The following is a 15,077-nucleotide window of genomic DNA, read 5'->3' on the forward strand; positions in this document are numbered from 1 at the left end:
CATCCTTTCATTACACGAGTTTCAGTCTCAGCTGACGCTTGAGCTTCAATCCTTCAATCAGTTTGCGGCCGAGGATGCCACATCCAAAAGCAGATTTCTTCATGAATTCATGCTGTTTTTGCATCCATCAACAAGGGTAAGGGGTTGTCAATTTTTGTGCAAATTAGATAGTAGTGGAATTGCAAGAAGGGATGAAATAAGAACACAAGGAGAACTGGATTCTTTTGGAGTTACTTACCATAGACGGATTTTGTTTTTTCATCTGCACAGCTTTCCTTCTATAGCTCCTCCTCCGGCTCATCATTATCAGCTCCCCCAGAGTTGTTGGCCTTCTCAAACAAATGCTTCCATTGGTTTGGCTACTGAAATTTTGACCTTCCACTTCTTGAGGAGCAGTGGAAGCTGTCGCTCTTGCGTGGGATCCACTCTGCTCAAGAAATCCTGATCTGGGCTGGAAAAGTGGGAAGAGCCATTCCAAGAAGGCTGGACCCACCGGGCCTGAAGCCCCAGTTGTATAACTGCTCATATTGCTCTCTGGGTCTGAAGCTGACAATGAGCTAGAAGAAGATGACGATACCATCTTGGGACTGTTCTCGTTTGATGATGTTGCTGTCTCCTCCACAGGAAGGGCAATGGAGATAGCTGAAGATGGCATGAGGCAGTTTGCTAGGAGTGAGCATGCCGAGCTGAATGACCCCTCCTCATTCATTTCGGAACTGAATGATTCGACTTCCCATTGAGACATCTCTTGTTGGTGCTCATCAGGATTGTTGCAATCTTTGCAAAGGTCAAGTTTTAGGTCATAGATTCCCAATGGTGGTGGAGGGTTTGCTTGTGGGAATGAGGTCAGGGGTTTTCCCGGCTTCTCCTCCCACATGAATGGGACTGATGCGACAAGCTTGATGGGATGTGATGGGGCTCGGGGAACAGAAGGAGGTCTGGATATTTCGAAAGTGAATGGTCGGACGTCAGATTTATATACCCCTTCCTGCTTGGCATCTGCATCACCATCAGCCTCATTGCTGTGGCTGCTGCTTACTTCTTCGTAGCTGTTCCATGAAGGAGGTGGTGGCAAAGGCAACAGAAAATCTATAATGTTGGTGTGTTGGGGTGAAAAATAAGGCAGTGGCTTTCCTGGCTTCTCTTCCCACAGAAAGGGAACTGATGCTACAAGCTTGATAGGGCGGGACGGAACTTGGGGGATCGAGTTTGGCTCATTCAAATCAAACCTGAAAGATTCAACTTCAGATCCAAAGGACACTTCTTGCCCAACATCATCATCAAAAGGAGGGGGGGAGTCACGTTCATGATTATCCGGCATAGGAGGAGGCAACAATAGCAAGGGTGGATCATTCATGCTCTCTGTTGGAGAGGATGACGGTGTCTCTGGTGGGAATGGGACGGAAGCAATAAGCTTTACGGGATGGGATGGGACTTGGGGAGCGGGAGAAGGAGGTTCGGGTCTCCAGTCCTTCTTGGGCATCCCGGGCCTCACTTCCCAAAGGAATGGCACGGAGGGGGGTTGCCTGATTCGCTTTCGGTCGCGAACTTGGGGTTCGTTTTCAGCCATTTTTCCTTGTCTTCTTGACTGACTGAGGATGTGACTATAACGGACTGCTCTTGGTAAGGCAAAATTAGTTCTTATAATTATGGGGGATTGGATTTGAGGAGTGGATTAGAGGGGAGGTTTGAGTTTCCCCACCAACACCATTTATTTTCTGGTCATATTTCCACCTACGCCATTCAAAGCTTTTGCGTTAAATTGGCATTATCAACTCTCGTTATCTGCCTAACATTCGAGTTTGGGTGGACTTCGCAGGTTTTGAAGTAAACTCTATTTATCTGCTCTTTGTAGGTTCATTCGAATATGTTATATAAAATTTAAATTTAAAAATAAAACCATTGGGTATAATGCAACAGTACTACCTAAACCGAAAAGCAGTCCGCAGTCCAATTAAGTGAAGCGGTCAACCATATTGACCGCGGGAAGTTGCCCCTTCTGACCAATGTCAAAAAACGAGACAATCTCACTATCTACATAGTTCATAGTTATATTTGACAATTACCTAACAGCTTTACAAGGGAACCTACGTGATCGGTCCAATCCAACTTATTTCACATCGAACCCAATATTTCACACACCAAACACAAGTTTTTTTAAAAAAAAAATTATGTTAAAAGCATTTGATGCATATTTCAATTCCAAAATTCTACATTATAGTACACTTCATCAGATCTTACAACTCATCAAGCCACTACTGCCATCGGGAACTACTGCCATTTTATGTGTAGGCTTCACACAACTCAGCACTCACAGGAAGCTCGTCCCGAGTGTGAGGTCATTCAGGTTGGAGAGAATCTGTGCACGGGTCGTTCCAATCTGGTGGGCAATGTCCAATTGTTCGTCCAGCGGCAGCATTTCATAACTGCACGGACAAAATATTCAATTGTTATCGAGAACCATTGCTCTGAATTCATTCCCAGTTCTACAGAACAAACAGAGCCTCAGATTATTCAAGAAATAAAGGAGGTCCAGTAAATGCAACTTAAAACTTACTGGCATAGTAGCTCGCAATCAACTATGCTATCAGGGCCTGGGCGGTGTGCTCTACCATTAGATTTGAACTGACGGAAGGATCTGGGGTTCAAGCCCGCAACATGAGGAACAGCGTCAACAAGCTTACGCTGTAGCGATTGGAGCCTACGGAAGGTAAGTTCATCCAGTGGAGCAACACACCCAATACTGCCATCTAATGTACCGAAAAGTAAAGCAAAGCGATTGGTTTTGTCAGAGACATGAGGGGCTCCGCTCTGACCCGATGAGGTTGGTAGCATTTGTAATCTCAGGAATTTGGTCACATGGGCCCCAGCGTGAAATTCCGCCCTCGAGAGAAGCTTCTGTCCCTTCCAACTCTCAGACATCTTGGGAGCATAATAGAATACCTGCTTTGCCAACCACCAGATACTTGAAGGTACTCAAATTTTCTTTAAATTAAGAGTGCAATAGAGGACACGTTTTAAGCTGCTAAAGACTCGGAAAACAAACATGAAGGTACTCAAATACAATTCACAATTATGAATTGCATGGGTACCAAGAAACATCAATAATGAGCTGACCTGCATATTCTTTTGCTCGTCGGAGACGACGAGACTCAATGTACTTCCATCTATGAGAAACTCTGTAGCAAAACAATCAAGACAGCTGAAATCCTTGGCCAACAAGTTAAGTTGAGCACCTTGTTCTTTCCAACTGAGGAAGTAAATGCTCTTATGAATGTCCCCAAGTAGAATAAAATTCTTGACCTGAGGCACATCAGAGGAATAAACAAGGGCTTGAACATTATGCAAAATCAAGTTTTCACCCAAAACAGCTGATAGATAATAATTGTGTTTCGAATAACAAAGGAAAATGAAGTGACACGTACAACATTCAAGCTGACAACATAAAGAGGTGGCACATCAAAAAATGCGACGCCATTTAACTCCATGCCTGTCCACTCGTGTAAAATAATTTTGGGACCAGAAGCTATCAACAGGTGACCTTGTAGCGAGGCCACAGCAGATATAGCACCCTTCAATTCTTTTGAGTAAACCTCTGTCACCTGGAACAAGGTATTGCTTATTATACAAAGAAAAACATAAACTGAGAGAGAGAACAAATTGACAACCTAAAAAGTTAGGGAACATACTGAAACTTGAGAGTTGTCAGAATTCTTCCCGAATGAAAACAAGAGTATACGTCCCCTCGCAGCAACATCCTCACCTTGCACATAAGCAGTCCCAATTGCAAGAAGAGTCTCATTTTCTTTCGTTGATGTGTTCTGTTGTGTGAGAGAGAGTCAGAAGAGTTTTCTTAGTAACAACACAAAAATGATAATAGAAGACAGCAATAAACATAGACAATACCAGTTTGTTTTCTTTCCATACTTAACCCAAGCAACTAATGATGAAACCAAAAGAGATAGAAACACCAAAAAGAGACGGACAAATAAAAGAAATGCCAACTAGAGAAGCAGAGAGATAGAAAAGCTACCACATTACTGAAAAGAATTCTGGGTATCATAATAGGAAAAATTTACATGGTGCTAACTTACGAATAGTATGACAACTCGGACAGTTAATGCATTTTCAGAGTTCTGCATTGGGATGGTGGCCTTGGTAAGCCAAGGGCCCCCAGATTTCTCTGGCTCTAAAATTCGGACCTCGAATTCATCCATAGTGTAGGTCTGATGCAAGTCGTCAGGGCCTAAATTGGGATTGTCGACCTGATGACCAACTTCTTGATCAACCAGAGATGAAAGGACCTGATTCAATGATCTATGAACCTGCATCAATACAAAGAACCCAAATATGTTGGTAAGGAAACACAAAATTTAGACGAAGTTGAGCTAATGCATTCGTTGTGCGATTGACAATGGAGAATAACTACCCAATCATGTAACTATTACTTTGCCAATTGCTTCAGGAGGAGGAAAAAGGCAAACATTGAACCACTTACAGGTACTGAAACAATGATCGGATACAGATTCTTCTCAGCAAAGTAAGTAACTTGATGTGGAGTTCCTTTCAGCGGTATCTGATTAAAGAATGATAGTGGGTGATGAAGAAGCTTGATTTCTAATTTGCAGATAAGCATAAAGCAACATACCTTTTGTACAGGCCAATAGTTGTCATAACTTGAGGCAGATGGCAACTGGCAAATTTTTAGAATGCCCTAGAAAGCATAGACACGCAAGAGAAAATAAGAATCAGATTATAGCAGATAACCGTGCAGATGAGGAAATAGGTTCAACTCTAACCTGTGAGGTAACATATATGAGTCCATGATTGCAATTTACATTGTGAAGAACAGTAAAGGCCACAATTGATCCGTCACATAGCTGCAAAAATTTGCACAATGACCAATATTATAAACAGAAGATAACACTTGGTTCACTGAATTCAACTGCAAAACTTGCAGGAACAACATATTAAATCTGTTGCTGCTTTATTATAATGAAATTGATCTGAACATATTTTTTGTTCACAAATTTTGCATGGTGACTTAACCAAACTAAATGCAGAGAGAAGCTCCTTACGCAGAAATCGACCATACTGATAAAAAAGATTTCGGCTTCATTTCTAAGATGCACGGTAGCATTAAGATGAATAAAACCATGTTCGTTCTATCGCAAATTTAAAACATAGATCTAAGAACTCGAACACAATCAAATTGCAGGCATCACTTGAATGTCCAAACAAAGTAGTAATCATGTTTGAGGAGACACTGTCACAATATGTTGGTCTCAATGCCATTGCCTCTTGGTCAACCCTCAAGCTACGCGCAGCTCTTCTCAACTTGAATCAAGTAGGAAACAAGAAGATTAAAGAAGTTTGACCTGTGGATGAATTCGGAGCCTTTCTCTGAAAACCATGAACCAAGCTGGTCTTGAACCAGAGAGGAAAAATCCTTGATGACCTCCAATATTCTTAAAAATGGTAATTCTATTGCATGAGTTTCCATCAGTCATCTCATCCCTCGTGTAAGCGTCCAAGGGAACCCGAAGAAACCGCAAGTTTCTAAGCCTAGAACCACTATCAACAGCTTCATCAGCAGAATTTTCAGGAAAACCTTCACCCTCATTCTTGTTACTACCTTCTAAACCTTCAAAGAGATAAGCATGATAACAAAGAATGGTCCCATCATTCAATATCCCAAAAAGAAAAGGCCGACTGTACTGTCCCGACCACCTGTGCATGACCAACTCAACAATCTTCACGTCTTTTGCACTTTCTTTCCTGCCAGGGCCTGCTACCTCATCAGAACTTAGCGGCATACCTCTCTGAGCACCATCAGAAAGTTCCCGAATCAAAGTATCCATAAGGTGTGACTTTCCAGACATAAACTTGTCCACCGAGAACAGGCAACTGAAATTAGGCACATCAAATATTTCAAGACCACCAGTTTCATAGCAAACAACACAGTATACATCACCCTGATCAGGTGAAGCACCATCAGCACCATCGATGGACTCGCCAACTCCAGTAGCAAGCCATGCATCAGTGCTTGTCTTCCGCAGCCAAGGCTCGGGTCCCTTATCGTGATATAATGTACAGGCAGCCACAGGTTTTCTTTCAAAAGCAGTTGGAGTCATTACAGAAACCGTACATGCAGAAGTATCTGCATATTAGAGACCTTTGTTAAGAACGGGGTGGACATTCTCAAAACGAGAAAAGGTAAAAGGGGGGAAAAAAAAAGGGTTAGCTTGTAGCAGCACTTTGAGGGAAATGGGAGGAGTCAAATATATTAGCATTAACTTTCTCTTAGACATGGCATATATGGCATCACTAAATTCTGTCAACCTCTCATTCTCCCATCTGGCCATCTAGTCGTCGTTTATCGTTTTTGAGTCTCTGAAGGTGAATTGTTACTTTTAAGTTTAGATCAAGCTCATATCTATCTATATTTATGAGGCTGAATATGAGCTGCAGTGGCTCTGAACAACATCCATTCACAAATTCATTCTTCTTGATGTTGCTTCTACACAAGCTGCCAGGATGAAGTCATTACACGATTTAGATCCCAATATTAATAGGGCAACAAGAAGATGCCAGCCCATTGCAAAAAGAAAAGGCTCAAACAAAATGTAAAACCGAAGAGTCTCATGAACACGCGAGTGAAATAATCATGTCCAAAAAAGTGAGCATATATCCCATCTATACGCCACCCTTAAATAAACAGACTCTCTTCCTAGTTTCTTTCTTGATGGCTTTTAAGTCATCAAATTTAAAATGCCTATATGACTAATCAGGCCCTTCCTAGTTGCTTTCTTGATGGCGTTCCAAGTCTTTTAAATTTAAAATGCCTAGATGACTACGGAGAATAAATTTGAAATATGAAAGGATACCTCCCACAAGAAGCCGAATACTCCCATCCGTCATTCTCAGCAATACGTATGGGTCAGCAATAGAAGCAAACAGCACCAGAGGACTATCAGAAGCTGAAGCAGGTTCAGCACTTGGTGCCACTAAGCTTAGATCTTGAGTCATAAATGATCCATCAAGGACTTGCACTCCATGTTCAAGAACCTGAACAACTCGGCGCCTACAAACAGGATAAACGATAAGCAGACATTGCATGGTAAATTTTTGACTCACCATTAGGATTTTTGCAATACTTGATTCTAATGGCAAATGAAGTAGGATTTTTAGGATGATAACAATAAAAATCTGATCAACACTACCATGTTAGGCACTAGGCATTAACCAAAACAAACAGTGAAATATGGCAGGCCAGAACCTATTATTAGTTTGCAGTCTATGCATGTCCATAAACAAGTATGAATACTCAAGAAGGAACTGGCATAGAAAACCTAACATATATCTAAGAATGCATGGTAGTAGATACAGGCAGAAGAAACACAAGGGGTTCAACACCCACCTTTCAAACAAATTTCCTGCAGCAATCGTTTTTCCTTGCACATAATAGTCCACGCTCTCAGTGACTTCCGTCAGAAGATCAGCTGTTTCAAGAACCTGATGCATAATGCGATTGCAACAGCGTTCAGCACATTCAGTTGTAGTAATATCAACTTACTGGTAACTGTTCCTGATGTGTCTTAGAAAGTACACGGAAAAGCCAATTCATGTGATATACGTCCAATGCAAGCATTCAGTTGTAATTTCATGACGATGCTTCTTGAATACCATGACCATAAACAAGCGTTCCCAATTCCCAATTCAGTTGTAGTAATTTTGAACATCTATCGCTGCTTAAAAATAACTTATGAATGTTCCCAAAAAAAAAAGAAGAAGAAGAAGAAGAAATTACCATAGTTCGGCTCTCCAAACTAATAATCAAATATGCATGATATTCATCATCATCAGCACCAAGTTTGGAAGAATCAACACCACGACTGTTTTTGTGATAGACAGTCCAAATGCCCTTGCAACCAGGCAGCTCAACCTGCAACATAGACAAACATAACTATTATAATGCTGTACAGCATAATTAGAAAGACACATCAGGAACAGTTACCAGTAAGTTGATAGCACCAGTTGTACCAAGGCTAGTAACTGCCATGCAATTGCTGAGGGAAAATATTCCCTTTTTTTTTCATTTATAAATGGTAAACATAACACTGGGACCCTCTCTATATGAGCACAATTGAAGAGTCAGTATACCAACAGTTTCCTGGGATTATATCGACTCATACCTCCCTAGCAACTAGTCCTAACAACATCTACCATCCTCCTCATATATTCTTATCTTAACACCATGAACTGTTAAGGTTTCACAGGTCCATCGAGCCAAGTATTGAATAAAATGAAGCTTGGCAAGAAAATGAAAAATGATAGAAAGATTATATGAGCCAAAAATTCCTGCAAAGGTACTCTCTTGAGTGCAAGGATTGAACAAACCTCAGTGATCATTTCTGGGCGAATTGACTGCCGGAGAATACAAAGGGCGCCATTCTTTCCATGACCGGAGCAACATACCTGTGGTATTGCCAATACAGGTAGGTAGTACAGCCACAAATTATGATTCAAGAACTAGATCAACAAATCTTGAAAAGAACTATGAAAGCCAACTGCTTGATTACACAGGGCATGACAATTGCATTCTGAAAGTACAAAGAATGATGCATATGCACCCACAGACACAGTTACCTATTTTAGCACCACTAAATTGAATGATGCGTATGCAACTGCTCAAGTGTAACATGTCTTAACACCTGTAAAGGCATTGAATGATGCATATGCACCCACAGAGCTATAGATATACTAACCAGTTCGTAGTTACTCTGTTTGGCAATTCCAGTTGCATTAGCATCAGCATTGATCCGCAAACCATATGCAAAGTCTTTTAGAGGACCCACATTAATGAACGAATCCCTTACTGCAAATGAAAAGGGTTTCTGCATATATGGGGGAAAACATACATTAGAGAAATGTATGCTTTACGAGCACAACTACCAAAAAGTAGAGTTCATGTAAACGTCCTCTTTTTTTTTTTGGGTTGTTGGGTAGTTCTGTATTTACATGCTTTGCTTTCTAATGTAGGTGAATAAGCAAACAACATACTTTGCTTTCTAATAATTAATAAGAGAATAGCTTTATCGAACAAGAATAAGCTCACAGTTGAAAGGAAAAAACTACCTGCACAGATTCAGTGTTGCTTGGCGCCAACCCATGTATGGAAAGCTCCTCTCCACTAGACATATCTTGTAAAGCATCAGCAGAGGACACACGTAACCTCTTTGGTAAAGGGCCATCACCTTCAATATCTCCAACCTGTAGGAGCACGCTAAAGTGAGAATTCATCAGCAATTTCTTGCTAGTAAATGGAAAATTTTAGAGGATAAAAAAGAATGTGGATAATTTAATCAAATTGTGACCTTGTTTCAAAGAAAATGAACAAATTATCCTTGTCCAATATCTACTCAAATCCAAATTAACCAGAAAGCCAAACTCAAATTTAGAATCAAAGATGTAAATAGAGAAGGGGTCATCATGACAGTTATCATGGGCTTATAAAGAATCACTTCATTATACCTCCTCCCTAAAACCAGATGATGATCTGGAGCCCCCAAATCCACAAGAGTACTGCACAAGCAAGCTATCTCCCAACCGACTGCCCAGGAAAAACAATGAATTTCCAAGAGTTGTAATCCCCTTCAAAACAAACAGTGCAGATTCACTTTTATTAAATAGTCTTGCGTCAGAGACAAAAGGCAAAATAAGAAATATTAAAAGGTACATTTACTTCAGAATTTCAGGAAAAAGTAACTCACCGAAGTAAGCACCGAAGCCTTTGACTTGGAAAGTTCGAGCCTCTGCACGATACTGTATATGGAAAGAGGATAAGTGACCAAAATTCAAGTTTTCCGTGACTTACCAATTCCATATCAAAACCACCATGCTATATGACCAAGATGGGATATAACTATATCCACAACGAAGTACGTAAAGGAATTACATGCAGTATCTTGCTGATTGTTATGAGATTATAAGGGTCTTTCACTGGCACCGGATTGCATGATGCCATGAAGCAAAGAAGTATGAAATAGACATTTTTTCAGTATGAAAAAAGCAAATGATGGAAATGTTGAATGTGAGATGAAATAGGAGAGCACATGCAAATTTAATCTTATTTGAGGAACCATAGTGTCAGTTCCTGACAGCTCTAAGCCAAATTGACCTATGTGACCATGGCAAACAACTAGAACTGCAGCCCTTTTTTCTTTTCTGAGGAACAATTACAGAGTTCCATGATGCGTAGTATTACCCATCTACTGAACATGGACAGGCAGTAATTAGGCAATTGGATAGGAAGGTCCTTCAACTTAAAAAAAAGGGTTTTGAAAATTGTATTTTTATTGCCAAGTGGATTCTTTACCCCAGCTTTCATTTCATCTTTATAGATCAAAATTACATTTCATCAACATCTTTCCCTGATAATTCACCTTTTACAAGTTTGGTTTACACTAGACTGACACTTCAAATTAGAAGTTAATGCAAACAATTATCCTGCTTAATGGAAAAACCACAAGGGGAAATATTGAAATCTTGCACATGTATACAAATCCATACAACTCTAAGGATGCCCAAATTCAGCTCGATGAAAACCAAACAATAAGGCAAGCATAGTAAAAGAGGAACATGGAGACAGACAAGGAAAAAGAAAAAGGCTAATTACATTTGACATATTAACCTACCGTCCATCATAAACAAGAGTCAGCAGCAGTAGTTCCCCAGTTTTTGTTGACAGCATGGCAACATCTTTTGATAACCAAGTGGCATTAGCAGCATCAAGCTCCACATTGAAGCTTGATTTTGGTATCTCCTGGCTGAGAGTCACAGAATAACTTCAGCTAGTGGACACATTCATTAAGTGCTAAGAGTAAGAATGGTCCTCATGTCAACAAATAATCAAGTTAACATGCAACAAAATGTAGAGGGAAGTGAATGCTGATCTTAGTTTAAAAGAAAAATGACCATTTGTAAGAGGGACAACCTGCTATCACTGGAAACAGCATAATTATTCACGGCCAGTATGCAGGAGGCTGACTGCAGTAAAAAGAAGTAAGTTATCAGACAAAAGATGGAACTTCTCTTTTGAACCAGCTTAGAAAATTCTTTTCCCAGATGAAAATGGAGTAAAGCATTGCCATATAAATTGCTCAGAGGTAAACAACATAGAAAAACTTACCTGACTATGGTAATGAATAGTGTTTGCACATATCACAAGAACGCCACCAATTGGTGACAGAACTGCAAGAAGCTTGTAAGCATCATGTGGTAGGTTCTGACAAGGAAATAAGTTAAGCGTAAGAATATCTCACACAAGACATGTACAAGGAAGTAAGTTCAGCGTAAGAATATACATCACAAGACATGTTACAAGTGTCAGAACAGTAGCTCTATATTGAAAATGTGGGAGACTACATTTATCCGATAAAAATTAGGGGGAAAATACATGTTTTCAGTAAAAATGTATAAAAAGCTGAAAAGGGTGCCATCAGTAGACCAAGTTAATCGAAAAGATTGTTGGGCTACTTGCCTTTAAACCAGTTTCCATAGAGAATCCAACTCATAGTAATAACAAAAATAAATATTAAAGAATATCAGGAATTACCAGTATAATCAAGTCAAGAACTTACAGTGGCTGACCATATGAGCGGGTGCTGCTTTAAAGTTGTGCTAATACTTAGAGCAGATATCATACAGGTATGGTGCTTCCATGAAACACGTCCAGCCCAAGTGAGCTCCCGTTCATGAAGAATTACCATGACAGGCTCAATATAGCCTAAGTGTAGAAAGTAGGAAAGAAACCTTATGAGTACACAGAGACCAATGGAAAATGGAAATATATACTAAGAACCAACTCCCCACACAACATGATTAGCTGCACATTTCACAGACACAGAGGACGTGTCTTAATGCATCATATAGTTGATTCCCATCTGAGAATCACATTCAACAAATGGTGTCACAGATTCATTTTACATTTAAAGTTAAGGAAAAACTGGAATGAGTCTAGAATTCCTTAAAAAGCCATCAAATCATAATAGTGAGAGTTAATTGATCACCCATCTTTGATATCCTTTTATCAAATTGGTCAGGAAATTGTTGGGTCCATCCTGATGGTAGAGCATGTGCATATTTGTGGCCGGGTATTATGGCATATAAAGGCAATCTACTACTTAGAGTCAACCATTTTCTAGAGCCACTAGTCTAACTTCCAGCAATAGCCTTGATAATTAATACCATAGACTGCTGTACTTTTGAAGCGATACCCTTGAGTTATTTTCAATCCCAATAATTCTCTCAATCAAGATATGCTATCATTCAGAAAGGTAAGCAAGCCTAAAAAAATAATCAAACTGAGTTTTTAAGAAAGAACATTGGCGTAAGCGTAATCAAGTGGCAGCTTTCTGGATAAGAAGCACGAATCAGTACATAGCAATAAGAATACAGAAAACATTATTGATGTCAAGCTTATCCTGCTGTCGATGTATATTTATGAAGAAAAGCATATCACGAAGAACGTTATTGATGTCAAGCTTATTCTGGATAAGAAGCATGAATCAGTACGTAGCAATAAGAATACAGTTGATGTCAAGCTTATTCTTCTATCAATGTTCATTTATAAAGAAAAGCAGATCACAAGAATGTCATTACACATCAACAAGAACATGAATCGAAATTGCCCTCACCGTGTAAGAATATAAAATCTTTTACATGCTTCATGTCCAAATCTCGCAGACTGATTATGTAGGATGATTCTACATGAGTTGAAACTGCACCTCCAGAGCCAAAAGTGTCTTCATCCCCAACCAGCCCAGAACCAGCCTGAACAGAAACATTTCACTATGAGGACCAATGGAACATTTCTGCAGCATTAGTCCAAAAGATGCATGTAAATGAAAACTAACTGCCCAACAAAATGGATGGGGCTTGACTGGTAAGGAAAACTAATGGAGGGAGCATCTACTGCCTCTAAGTGTTGCTTCTTCCTATGATTTGTTTCCTAAAAATGACTAACTAACATCACACACTCCAACCTGACAGTATGAGACGATTTGTGCTCGAAAAGTCATAAGATGTATGCTTGATAAACAACGTGCAGATGCACTGAGAGACATAATACTCCACAAATAGAAGGCTTTTTTTCCCCCTAACTGAAAACTATCTAATGAACTATCCTGGCTTCAATTACTTAAGGCTGTAATACAGGAAGAATAGAAGGTTCGTATGAAGTCCATTTGCGGCAGCTCCCTCAAGACCTCATTTGGGCTCACAGCTTTCATTGTGTTATGATGATAAAAGCGAAAAGAGAAGGGAAAGAAAAAGACACTCATTTAAGATGCAATATGAAAAAAGAAGAATATAGTAGACCAGGAGACAAAAGAGACCTGAGCAGCCTTAAGTATTATCATTTGCAAACCATAAACAAGAAGGCCGCCGCACCTGCCTTGCGGATCGACCTTCACCAATGGACCTCTGGCAAAAGACTCTCGACCACGTTTTAGATGAAACCATTTGGGACCCTCAAAGCAGTGCATAGAGCTGACAGAAAGAAAAAGCACGCGTGAGTCTGCATTAATGAGATGATGTTTCCATCAAAATATTTCTGTCATTTTTATTGACTTAATTGATTTTTGAGGATCAAGAGAAACCAGACAGGTTCCTGTCCTGAGAAAGTCATCTCTTACGTAGTACGAAGTCCATGTATAGAATCATCAAACTCCAAAATGGAAATTTTAGCATCCTGAAAGGCTAAGACAAGAGAATCTCTAATCCTGGAGCCATTTCCACCTCCTGATGACAACACAGCCATACTTTCCACGTTACCATGCAACCTGTATTCCAATTTTATCGCAGAAAAATCAAGAGTTACTGCAGGAAAAGTATAGGGAAAATGATGTGCTGGGAAACCAAGTCAGTACAAGACATTTTGGAAGCTTGAGTGTGTAACATGTGAACTATGGAACTATCTCATAGTCTCCTCTTTCGCTTCAACGGAAGGACTTTGCCTCTTAAAGATGCACTGCCCCTTCATAAGCTAGAACCACGAATATCTGCGGGCTTACATATCAAAAGGGCCAAAATAAACAACCCCTTCAGAAACCAAATCATCTGGTCACTGAATGAATTATATAATTTTTTATACCATTGGCTCCACAGCTTAGTAAACAGGCCCGCAATCAAAAAAGGGATGCATTTTAGACCATAAACACTGTGACATCCGTATCCATAATATGAAATTTACCAGCTAGGAAAATAAACGGCCATATGCCTAGCTAAGGCAGAACTATAACAGAATGGAAGTGCATCAAGGAACCTGTAGTGGCAAACAAGCTCAAGGGAAACGCCAGAGACCCCATCAATGATGCCCCCCCGGCGGACCTCGCCACCGCCTGCAGAATCCTTGGCGGAGGCCTCCTCTTGAACCCGAACTACATAGATTTCAAGAACGTTGCCGGCCGTGACAATAAGGTTGGGGACAGGGGCAATGCCTCTACGAGCAGGGATCTCGGAATCAAGGTCTTCGGAGGGAAGGAGAGGTACTTGGGGCTTGAAGTCAGCGGCAGAGTGGGTGATGTAGCCGGAGGCACAATTCTCGATGCCCGTTGGCCAGTGCATAATCTTGTACGCCGCGAAGCTCATTTTCTAGCGTCTCAAGTTCTGCAAATGAAAGACGGGGAGAGAGGTAGCTGAAGACGACGGAGTGCAGGGACTAGGGTTTTGGTCGGCCGACGGGAGCCGAGCAGACCAAGTGACAGTGGCTGAGCTCCGTTGATGAGTGAGACCTTAAACCCTTCGGCGGGAGAACGTTTCTCTTTTCCTTTTCCCCGCTTCTTCCCGGTGCGGGAAGGACTCGTCAGGCGGAATCCGACCTGAAACTGGTTTTGGTCAGGATTATACTGCTCCGATCCACATGGGCCGGGCAGCCAGCCTGACCAGAGAAGCCCAGCTAAAAGCTCTTGAATGAATGGGCCTAATGGAATGGATCAATTAAACATATCTATTATTAAAAAAAAAAAAAGGCATTGGAGATATGGGCTTGCTCTTCCATTCCTTCCAAAGATAGA

General features: G+C 40.6%; 2 protein-coding genes across 3 annotated transcripts; both read right to left on the reverse strand.

Moving 5' to 3' along the window:
• Positions 1-10: 10 nt before the first annotated feature.
• Positions 11-1,782, reverse strand: LOC116194057. Its single transcript, XM_031522775.1, has 2 exons — positions 239-1,782; positions 11-112 (listed from the first exon to the last, which is right to left on the reverse strand). The coding sequence occupies exons 1-2, from the start codon at positions 1,568-1,570 to the stop codon at positions 11-13; spliced, it is 1,434 nt and encodes a 477-aa protein (XP_031378635.1). The 5' UTR covers positions 1,571-1,782.
• A 260-nt stretch (positions 1,783-2,042) lies between these two features.
• Positions 2,043-14,875, reverse strand: LOC116197121 (cleavage and polyadenylation specificity factor subunit 1). 2 transcript variants are annotated; one of them, XM_031527148.1, is made up of 26 exons: positions 14,327-14,875; positions 13,698-13,844; positions 13,398-13,551; positions 12,699-12,834; positions 11,643-11,788; positions 11,192-11,287; positions 10,997-11,049; positions 10,698-10,829; positions 9,774-9,825; positions 9,535-9,654; positions 9,139-9,273; positions 8,769-8,897; positions 8,401-8,478; positions 7,811-7,945; positions 7,421-7,515; positions 6,888-7,084; positions 5,379-6,160; positions 4,800-4,880; positions 4,649-4,714; positions 4,499-4,576; positions 4,095-4,325; positions 3,690-3,821; positions 3,426-3,602; positions 3,118-3,303; positions 2,558-2,943; positions 2,043-2,426 (listed from the first exon to the last, which is right to left on the reverse strand). In XM_031527148.1, exons 1-26 carry the CDS (start codon positions 14,650-14,652, stop codon positions 2,312-2,314), a joined length of 4,365 nt encoding a protein of 1,454 aa, XP_031383008.1. In that variant the 5' UTR covers positions 14,653-14,875; the 3' UTR covers positions 2,043-2,311. The 2 variants fall into 2 exon arrangements, with proteins under 2 accessions (XP_031383008.1, XP_031383009.1); XM_031527149.1 differs by lacking the exon at positions 14,327-14,875 and having other exon boundaries at positions 13,453-13,551.
• Positions 14,876-15,077: the final 202 nt, after the last annotated feature.

This window comes from Punica granatum, chromosome 2 (genome assembly GCF_007655135.1).
Source record: "Punica granatum isolate Tunisia-2019 chromosome 2, ASM765513v2, whole genome shotgun sequence".
Classification (NCBI taxonomy): Eukaryota; Viridiplantae; Streptophyta; class Magnoliopsida; order Myrtales; family Lythraceae; genus Punica; species Punica granatum.

Coding starts and splice junctions, on each gene's coding strand:
- LOC116194057 (XM_031522775.1), bottom strand. CDS start 1,570: ATGGCTGAAAACGAACCCCAAGTTCGCGACCGAAAGCGAATCAGGCAA. Junction 113..238: donor AAAAACAAAATCCGTCTATG/GTAAGTAACTCC, acceptor ATGCAAAAACAG/CATGAATTCATGAAGAAATC.
- LOC116197121 (XM_031527148.1), bottom strand. CDS start 14,652: ATGAGCTTCGCGGCGTACAAGATTATGCACTGGCCAACGGGCATCGAG. Junction 7,085..7,420: donor GCAGGAAATTTGTTTGAAAG/GTGGGTGTTGAA, acceptor TCCTGTTTGTAG/GCGCCGAGTTGTTCAGGTTC. Junction 6,161..6,887: donor TATTCGGCTTCTTGTGGGAG/GTATCCTTTCAT, acceptor TCTAATATGCAG/ATACTTCTGCATGTACGGTT.